Here is a 10,775-nt window from a genome sequence, read left to right as displayed (position 1 = left end):
CCAGCTGTTGTCTTCATGGACATGTTCACACTAGCAAAAGAGAACTGGTTTGTGTCTGGATAACGACATGGGCTCTGGAGACAGTTGGAGGAAAATTGCTGCGCTTATTGGAGTCTTTGTGGTTTTGAAGGTATGTATTTTATTATATGTATAAGAAGTCTGTAAGTGTTTGAAATTGAATCTAATTGAGAAACAAACAAAAAATATCTCTTTTTATGTGCTAGGTGCAAGCTCTTCCAACACATATCGGTTGGTTCCACTTTACTTTATTGATCATATTCAAATAAAACAGGCTTTTATTTTATTTTTTTACGTTTTTTTTCGCTGTAACAAACGTTTCTCCCAGGTGATAATGCAGATACTGGTGAACTGAGTGACGACATACTTGACATCAATAGAGGTATATTTTTAAAGCAATATATATGATTGAAATATGAAATATGATTGCCCCCCCCCCTCCTCCCACCAATCCATTGGGCTAGAGTGCGGTCAATCTGACAATGGTGACTTCTATTGGATCAGAGTACTGTCACTTGGCTGCCTGTTCTATCAATATTCCCAGCCCTTGTCACATGACCAATTAATGTTTCCATGATGACAATCCAAAATTCTGATACCATGAAACCAGCACTGTTTTTTTTTTTTAAGTGGCAGACTGAGCCTATAGAAAATGTGTATTGTATTCCAAAATACAATTTGATTAAAATGAAAACAAGGGAAATTATTAATGAGGGGTTTGTCTCCCCTTTATTGTCATGCAAGTCACTTAAATGTAATTTTTTTGTAACTCCTTAACCCTAACTAAGTGGTCCCAACCCAGAGCATCAAAAAGTGGGGTCCCAAGGGGTCCTGACCAAGTGACAGTATTTAATGAGTTGGGTGTGAGAATGTGTTGCTGTTTCCCTAACCCTAACTAAGTGGTTTCACATTGCAAGTTAAAAATTATGCCAAGGGTTCCCGACCCTGAGTGTTAAAAAGTGACGCCAAGGAGTCCTGACCTAACCTCAATAGATATTTACCAAGTGAGAATATGTTGTTTTAAAGGTCCCTTGTTTCCCTGGTCCCTGTTTTAAAGGACCTTAGTGGTCCCCTAATACTATATCTGAAGTCTCTTTTATATAAACCTTAGTGGTCCCCTAATACTGTATCTGAAGTTTCTTTTCCAAAATTCAGCCTTGGTGCAGAATTACAGCCACTAGAGCTAGTCCCACAATGAGCTTTCCTTAGGATGTGCCATTTCTGTGTCTGTAGCTATTGAGGAGGAGAGAGGGGGGAAAAGTGGGGGTGGGGGTGTGGCCTTGACCAACTGCCACTTTGCTCGTTTGAAAGCCATGATGTCTCTCTCTCATGGGTGGGCTAAAATCTCTGGGTGGGCAAAGCAGAGAAAGGGGAGGTAACCTTTCCCCTTATGACATCATAAGGAGCAACATTCCAGATCGGCCCATCTGAGCTTTCATTTTCTCAAAGGCAGAGCAGGATACCCAGGGCTCGGTTTACACCTATCGCCATTTCAAGCCACTGGGGGACCATAGGCAGGCTGGGGGAACGCATATTAATGTTAAAAAACCTCATAAAGTGAAATTTTCATGCCATGGGACTTTTAACAATGTGTTCTGTTGATACATGTGATCACATGCTTTGCTGACTGATATCCATGTGTACTAAAGACGTGTTTTTCACCGTTTTAGGGTTAACACACCTGTTTGAGGGAGACATCGCTGTTGATGTGAGTATACAGAGAGTCTGAGTAGAGATGGCGTTCGTCAAGAACTTAACGCTCAATGCTTTCAATGTGTTTTGCAGCCCAGCAGGAATGCAATCCTTGATCAAACAAGAAGATGGAAGTTCCCCATTCCCTATATCTTAACTGATTCTTTAGGTACACCGTTGCCAAAAGAATACATTTCCACCAACAAATAATTTGATTACTAGGTACATGTTAATGTACTGATTTGGAAATTAATTTCCTTTATTCCAGAACTGAATGCTAAAGGTGTGATCCTCCAGGCTTTTGAGGAATACCGTTTGAGATCCTGTGTGGACTTCAAGCCCTATGAGGGCGAGAGCAGCTACATCTCCTTCACCAAGCTGTCTGGGTGAGCTGCATTGGTCCACGCTGACTCTGCCTGATAAATGATCTCGGCTGTTGCAAAACTTTATGGGCCGTGCTGTCAAGTCATCAAAGGCATTAAGATAAGGAGATGTGATGAAATGAACAGTAACAGCACCTAAGGTTGATTTTGTTGTCGTCTGAATTTTTCCATTCTATCAATTCAGATGCTGGTCATATGTTGGAGATGATAGAACAGGCCAGAATGTGTCCATTGGAGCCAGATGTGACACTAAGGCTATTGTGCAGCATGAGCTCCTCCATGCTCTGGGCTTTTACCATGAACAGTCTCGCTCAGATAGAGACGACTATGTCAAAATCTGGTGGGACCAGATTGAAGAAGGTGGGTCACAACTATTTCACGTTTTGTTTTATTCACGGCCAGGGTTATAGGGAATACTCCAATGACTAAATCTGACAGACAGAGATATTATAGGCCATCTTGCAGTGGGATCTTACCAGCCGTGATGCCAATGCGAGCCAGGGGCGTAAAGTAGAGGGGATCAATAGAGGTCAACAATGTGGTTCTGGAAGTGAATATCCCGTTAATTTTCTACATAGGGATTTTAATTATTAGCCATAATGTCTAAACCATCCAAGGGAGACTTATCAGAAGCTATGTTTATGCCGCTGTAAAAGCCACAAGTCTGTATAATATTAACCGTGTTTTAAGAAAAACATGTTTTATTTGCTTTGTAATGGAGAAGTACTACACTACCCACCCATCTCTGATTGGTAGAGTTCGCTGATACGGTGGAAATGTTTACCACAGCCGTGAACAAGCTGCAACCATTGAAGTCTTTGATCGTTTCTGTACACAGAAAGTACCTTTGTCTTTTTTTTGCCATTTTCATAAATGGCACACACAAATCAAATGTTTTAGGGTCACGATTCATCTCGTAGCTGGTTGTCTTGGTTCCAGGCTTAGAACTCATGATATATGCATTTTCTGAAACGTTCCCCATTCAACGAGATATTGAATAGGGAAAATCACTTATGGAACCAGCTATGACGTTGACAAAATCTCTCCATAGACAGACAGAAATGTAAACACCTGGCAAAGAACACACACACACACGCACGCACTCACACACACACACACACACACACACACACACACACAGGTTTGTGGCACTATCTTTGTGAGGACCTGTCATTGATATAATGCATTCCCTAGCCCCTTGACCTAACCTTACCCATCACAACTAAATGCCTAACCTTAACCCTTACCCTCACCCTCACCCTAACCTAATTCTATCCCTAATCCTAAAACCAAGTCTTAACTCTCAAACAGCCCTTTAAACTTGTGGGGTCCAGCATTTTGCCCCCACAAATATAGTTAAACAAGCCCCCACCCCCACACACACACACACACACACACACACGCGCTCACAATATCAGCATCGCTGTCATGGCTGATGAATTCTAACAAATGATCATACTTTTAAAAGGATAGGAGGTTTAAAAGCTTCTACATATACATTTGTTACATGGTAGCACTGTTTGAAGGAGTTGATCTTGTCCCCTGACTATCTACATGACAATGTTACTTTCTCGTCACAGGGAAGGACCACAATTTCGAGAAGTATGAGGATGAATTTATCACTGATCTGAACACGCCATATGACTATGAGTCCATCATGCACTACAGACCACTGTCCTTTAACAAGAACGAAAGCATCCCCACAATCACCACCACCATACCGTATTTTAATGAGGTCATCGGCCAGCGGCTGGACTTCAGTGCAGTAGACATCACAAGGCTCAACCGCATGTACGACTGTGGTGAGTGACTCCTTTCACATCCTCCTGACGGTTAGTGAAAGGCATATGGTTCAAATCCAATATCCTGGCAGGAAAAGAGGTTTATTATGAATCTGTAACATCTGGATCTTTAGGTAAATTACTCATTTGTTTTCCCACTTGACCTGAAATACATTTATGCTCTCATCTTTAAGGCTGCACTAACAGAATGATCACAGTAGTCCCGCTCAGCTTTTCCGATTGTTTTAGTCTTTTACACCCATATACAGCACTACAGATAGGAAAGGAGTACATGCTCAAAATGTATTTTTTAAGATTATTGTTTGGTCTTTTATGGCCTTTATTAAATAGGATAGCTGAAGACAGAGAGGGGGGATGACATGCAGGAAACGGACATGGGTCGGACTTGAACCCAGGCCACTGTGCAAAGAACTGAGCCTCACCCCTATTTTCCTGGTGCGTATCTTTGGCGGAGCGGAGCTGAGAGCCGATGCGCTCAATGATGTTTTAAGCCCCCACCGTTGACTTCAAGGCAGCGCTGCGACTGTCGACTTAAAGGCACCTAACCCTAACCTTTGCCTAACCATAGTGCCTTCCATGCAGCGCTGCCTAGAAGATGACTTAAAAATACCAAACACACACAGAAGCGCCCGGTGGAAAATTTGGGTGAGGCACAGTCCTTAGCACAGTGGTCCAGGTTCAAGTCCGACCTGCTTCCGTTTCCTGCATGTCATCCCCCCCCTCTCACCCCCTTTCCTGTTTTCAGCTATCCTATTAAATAAAGGCCAAAAAGACCAAATAATCAATAAAAAAAAAAAAACTATATATATATATATATATATTTTCCTATCTGTAGTGCTTCATAGTGGTCTACCGATACACTCAAACCACAATTCGGGATTTTAAGTTTTTTTAACAGAATGAGCTGCAGACAAATGACTGAAAGACACTTTTTTTATATAAGCTGTGCAAAACAAAAACTGTCAAAAGTGCAACTGAAATTGTATTTTATCTGAAATAACAAAAAAATTAATAAAACATTAAGAACTAGATTTGTAAAACAATTCCCACATTGCATTAATTGAATAAAAATCTCTTCAAATGTAGCCAGGTTAGCTCAGTTGGTAGAGCCGGCACACATATGTTGAGGTTTATTCATCGACGCAGAAGGTCCAGGGTTTGAGTCCGACCTGTGACAGTTTCCTGCATGTCTTCCCCCCGTTTGTATCACAGCTGTCCATTAAAGGCAGAAATGGCCAATAATAATAATAATAATTGTCTTTAAAATCAATACCACACCACTAAGAACAAGTTGTGATGTCTGAAGTCAAATAAATATACTAAGAACACGTAGTGACGTCTGAAGTCCTAGGCCGATTCACAATGCATCATTACATCCTTAGTGCTGTAAGCTTTGTAGGTTGACTGTAGATAACTGTCCTGTTCCAGCCAACACACACACTCTCCTGGACCAGTGCTCCTTTGAGCTGATCAACATCTGTGGAATGATCCAGAATGAGGAGGACACCGCAGACTGGGCCCAGACGCTGAGCAGTCCAGCTGATACCGACCACACCCTGGCAGGGCGCTGCAGAGGTACCGAGCTGATTTTCTAGATCATACGCAAATATCAAACGTAAATCTGAAAACAAAAAATCTTACAATTAAATAAATTGAACAGTGTCACACACTCCAGCTCCAGGTGGAGGCTCATTTTTCCATCCCCCAAATGCATCATATCTTTTTGTTATGAGATTTACTGAAAAAAAGATTGAACAGTTACATGAAATAGTTATATCAAAAACATGCATTTAGTGAGTGATCATTTGTGTGTGATTTGCCCAGTGACTGGTTTTGCCATATGCAAAGGACAACAATAATGTCATTAAATTTCTTGTCTTACAACACTATTAGCTTTTTAGCCATTTTGGTAAATACTGTTGTAACAGGACATAAATAACATTATTTTCCAATCCCAGTCATTATTATAACTCATTTAACACAATATGTACCGATGGCCACTCTGTTTTTTTGTAGATTCTGGCTACTTCATGAAGTTTGACACATCTTCGGGTGCAGCTGGAAGCAGCGCCTTGCTGGAGTCACGTATCCTCTACCCCAAGAGAGACGAGCAGTGCCTGGAGTTCTTCTACAAGATGACGGGAGCCGCTGGGGACAAACTGGTCATATGGGTCAGGACTGATGATGGGACAGGGGCTCTACGCAGTTTCAAGAAGATCCACACCATTACAGGTATTTTATTTTATCATTCATGTGGCAGCACATAATACACTGTCTAATGCAGAGTGCATTCTTAAATGTTGTCACTTTCAAATCCTTAATGAATACCACTTACTATCCATGCAGTGGTGGAGTTTATTGCATTGTAAGATTAATATGAAACTAGGCATGGGCCCGTTACCGGTGTCAAGGTATATCGCTGTTTGAAAAAGTCACGGTTTCAAAACCACTAACATTTTCCGTCATACCGTTCCTGCGGTATGAGCTGTTTTTTATGTGTCTTCAACAGAAAGTGCACTTTAGAAACCCCACTCCCTGCCAGTGTGCAGTGTGTTTAAAAATAAATTACGTTGTGTTCTAGGGCTGTTGGAACGAATTCCGAAAATAATTTGAACAGTAAAAAAAATCAATACCATTTGAATGCAGAAATTTCTATTCAAATGTGATTTTTTTTTTAATAAAAAGGTTGGCTAACGTTAGCTAATCTCCCTTTTCTCATGTCTGATGAACAATAAGTTACGGGAGTGAGAAACACAAGGCATTGTGAGCTAACATTAAGTACCGAGTACAGGGGGGAGTGTCAGGCTACAGCTGGAAATCGGGATAAGGACGGGAAATAGTTTTGACATGACTTTAAAATCAACATCCAAAATGCTTATGTTATCAATAGTTAGCTCGTTCTGGTTTCCTAACTGCGTCGCAAGTTATAGGAGCTTAGCTGGGAGCTTCATGGAGACAGCTAAAGTTAATGTTAGCGGCGCCCTACAGCTGTCAGAGTTAGCATCGACTTCATATATTACCTTCTAACAGATGTATTTTCAGTAACGTGACAATCTGCAAGAAACATGTTGCTTATAAATCACTAAAATAGTAGTGACAGCACTGTTTGGCTTAGTTATCACTGCCGTTAGCATCGTGGCTAACACTATTGTCACATTATATAGTTTATGACAAATTGTTTCGGCTGTGCTTTCTAACATGATTTCGTTGTGCTAACCGAGCAACGTTAGCGTTTACAACAGAGTTGCTTCAAGAATCTCATTCCAGAATCTCATTCCAGAATCTCATTCCAGCTCATGTGGCTATAGTTTACCAGCAGTGTTGTAATGTAACAAATTACAAATACTTTGTTACTGTACTTAAGTAGAATTTTCACGTATCTGTACTTTACTTTGTTACTTATATTTCTGGAAACTTTTACTTTACTACATATCCTAAATAAAATTTATACTTTTACTCCACTACATTTCCCTTAAGAATCTTTGTTACTCGTTACTTGCAAGAAATGTTTTCGTAGGTTGGGAGTGAAATATTCTTTCTCACAAAAAATGTAATTCTGTTTCTGTTTTTTTCTTTGTTGATGTCAGGCTTGATGTTTAAGAAGGTGTGGAAACCCTGAATATTATGCTTCACTATTAGAAATCTACGATAAACTTTTACTTCTAATACTTAAGTACATTAAATATCATAACATTACTTTTGATACTTTAGTACTGTAAATACCAGCTACTTTAAGACTTTTACTCAAGTAATATTCTAAAAGGTGACTTTAACTTTTACCAAAGTCATTTTCTGGTAAGATACTTGTACTTTTACTCAAGTACTGCTTTCAAGTACTTTATACAAGACTGTTTACCAGACCTATCTTCACTCCGCTGCAGAGTAAAGTTTGGCTACACCACACAGACATTCTGGGATAGGAGAGAAAAAAAAAACGCTCTGGGTTGTTTGCATATCTTTAAACCAATGACAATCGCCTTGTGTGGTGCTAAGCTCCGGACACAGTGACGGTGGATCTGCAGAATAGTCTCGGAAAGGAAATTGTTTGGGTGGAACATTTGCTAAAATAAAATGCCACATACAGTATCAAATAAAGTTAACTGTTAACACAATACAATAACGTGAGCTATTTAAATTAGCTGGATACATGGTTATATGTCATTTGCTCTTGCCAGTGTATCGCCGTGTATACTTCGTCCACAGCAATCCCCTCCAATCGGCCCCAAAGCGTCCCAGTTACATAGTAAATGCCATAAATAACAATATTCCTTGTTGATCTTAACAATCATTCCCTGATTGAACTAAGCAGGCCTGCTTTGTTACACAACTGCTAGCTTGAAGTCTGTTGTTGTTGAGAGCGGCAACCCACAGAGAGTGGAAGGAGAGGGATATCAGGCAATAATCCTGTAAATGTACTTCCGTTGATCCAGACTAGTATATGTCTTTAAATACTTCCTTTCAATTCATGAATAATTCCCAATAAATATACAATAAATCGCCTGCTTTTTGTCTGCCAGGTAATGGAGATGCTGCCTGGAAAATAGCCCATGTAACTCTCAAGGTGACAGAGAAGTTCCGCTATTCCTTCCAAGGCATCAGAGGATCAGCCGACTCCTCGGGCACCATCTTAATCGATGACATCACTCTTACTGAGACCATTTGCCCCAGTGCTGTCTGGCAAATCCACAACTTCACCAATGTTCTCGCCACCACTCCTAATGGCAGTGCAGTTAAAAGCAAGTGCTTCTACAACTCGGAGGGCTACTCATTCGGTGTCAGTGTTTACCCAAATGGAAAAGACAGCGCCTACCCAGACTATGTTGGTATGAACTTGCACCTCTGCAGTGGGGAAAACGATGCAGTGATGCAATGGCCCGCCGAAAACAGGCAGGCAACCATTGTTGCCATGGACCAGGACCCTGATGTAAAACTGAGAATGTCTTCTACAAGAAGCTTCACTACAGGTAGGCCCAGGTCACTGGCATTTAGGTAAAATAGAGTTGTCTAGCTTGATGAAAGGGTGAACTTAGCTGAATTGCATCTAGTTGAACATAGCCATGCAGTTAGTTAGGGTTTTATTTGCGTCACGCCAATACAATAAAGGTAAATGGAATTTTATTTGTGGTTATCACAGCATTGAAAAATGACATTTCAGCACAAATTCCGCAATATTCCTTTCCAAATACAGTGTCAAAACATGAAAACAACACTGGGACCGTAATTTAAAACATATTTTCCATTAGCATCAGTATCCTGACGTGTTATGGGTTTACTTCCTCCATGATCTTGGCAGGATGAGGCAGCACTGTGTTATCATACAGCTGTTATGTCTCCCATTATCTCTGGAGGCACAAAGTTGAAGTACTTCTCTGCCTGGTTACGAGGTTATGTTGGACACTGACCTGAAAATAAAATGCCACATACAATATAAAATAAAGATTACTGTTCATACAATACAATAACGTGAGCTATTTAAATTAGCTGGATACATGGTTATACGTCATTGGCTCTTGCCAGTGTATCGCCGTGTACACTTCGTCCACAGCAATCCCCACAAATCGGTCCCAAAACGTCCCAGTTAGATAAAATTCTCTAAACATATTCCTTGTTAACCTTAGCAATCATTCCCTGAACGAACTAAGCAGGCCTGCTATGTTGCACCTGTGGTACCATTCTCTCAACTTACATAGCATGAGTTCGTATTATAGTGTTGTTTTTGGCGGCCTGTTTTCATTTTAGTTTTAGTCTAGTCTTTGTGTCAAGCTGTCATTTTTGTTTTTATTAGTTTTAGTCACGTTCATACTCTTTTTAGTCTAGTTTAAGTTTCAGTCGACTAAAAGTCTGAGCATTTTAGTCTTACTTTAGTCAGAATTATCCATGACTATTTTAGTCTAGTTTTAGTCGACGAAAACTGATGACATTTAGTCTAGTTTTAGTCAATGAAAATTTTATTTTTATCTCTTTTTAGTAATGCAGTTCTATTTAATCTCAGTAGTTTTCAGCTCCAGTGGCTAACGTTTAAAGCTAACGTTAAAATGAGACACATTAAACCACAGCCTCATGAGTTGGCATTAGCTTTCTAAAATAGCAAGTAACATTACGTTAATGTCTTATTTACCTCAATTCCATTATTGCACACATTGAGATGTCTCTTAAGGTTCGTGGTGTTTTTTCCTGTGATTTTGTGGCCGCATTTCTCCCCATCTTTTTCCACAACACATTCCGTTTTCTTTTCCACTTCTATGTAATGAAAGTTTTTCCAAATGCCATTCTTTTTCTCCCAAAGACGAACTCAGGGTGGCCGGCCACGGTCCCAGACATAATTTAGTTTGTTTTGTTTATGCCCGTCTCACTCTCTAACTCACCGCTGCATCTTCTAAATTAAATAATGCCACGACAGGGCTTGAGGAAGTAACGTCGCCTCTGCGCAGTACGACCCAAGTGCAACTTGATGCAGCCCCTGAAAACACAGGGGACGGAAATACTGCAAAATAATAATAATAATAATAATAATAATAATAACGCGACTAAACAAGACGAAATAACGTTATAACATTTCACCTCATCTTGTTTTGGTCAACAAAAATGAAGAGACATTTTAGCATAGTTTTTATTTTGTAAACCACATTTAGTCTCGTTTGTATTCGTCAACAATATAGCATTATACATTTAATTATAGTCATCGTCACATGACCAGCATTTACGTTGCGTCTCGTTTTCGTCACGTGATAAAGGTTCGTTGACGACTATATTTAGTCGTAATTTCCGTTGACAAAAACAACACTAGTTCGTAAGCTGGAAGTTCCACCATAATCATCATAGTACTACATTTTGTGTGGTTCACCTGTTACCTGTTATTTAAAAATTAAAAACAAAACAA

General features: G+C 40.0%; 1 protein-coding gene across 1 annotated transcript in view; it reads left to right on the top strand.

Moving 5' to 3' along the window:
• LOC120547332 (meprin A subunit alpha-like) overlaps positions 1-10,775 on the top strand; it is a 13,981-nt gene continuing 3,206 nt past the window's right edge. Inside the window, exons 1-11 of the mRNA XM_039782894.1 lie at positions 1-130; positions 225-249; positions 347-400; positions 1,689-1,726; positions 1,804-1,879; positions 1,979-2,096; positions 2,278-2,453; positions 3,674-3,895; positions 5,324-5,470; positions 5,912-6,127; positions 8,413-8,859. Of these exons, the coding sequence (XP_039638828.1) occupies positions 68-130; positions 225-249; positions 347-400; positions 1,689-1,726; positions 1,804-1,879; positions 1,979-2,096; positions 2,278-2,453; positions 3,674-3,895; positions 5,324-5,470; positions 5,912-6,127; positions 8,413-8,859 (1,582 nt within the window). The 5' untranslated portion in view covers positions 1-67. The remainder of the gene's footprint in view (positions 131-224; positions 250-346; positions 401-1,688; positions 1,727-1,803; positions 1,880-1,978; positions 2,097-2,277; positions 2,454-3,673; positions 3,896-5,323; positions 5,471-5,911; positions 6,128-8,412; positions 8,860-10,775) is intronic.

The sequence above is a fragment of the Perca fluviatilis genome, chromosome 18, assembly GCF_010015445.1.
Source record: "Perca fluviatilis chromosome 18, GENO_Pfluv_1.0, whole genome shotgun sequence".
NCBI lineage: Eukaryota > Metazoa > Chordata > Actinopteri > Perciformes > Percidae > Perca > Perca fluviatilis.
The sequence above is the reverse complement of the archived record's forward strand: the minus strand, read 5'-3'. Positions and strand labels throughout refer to the sequence as shown.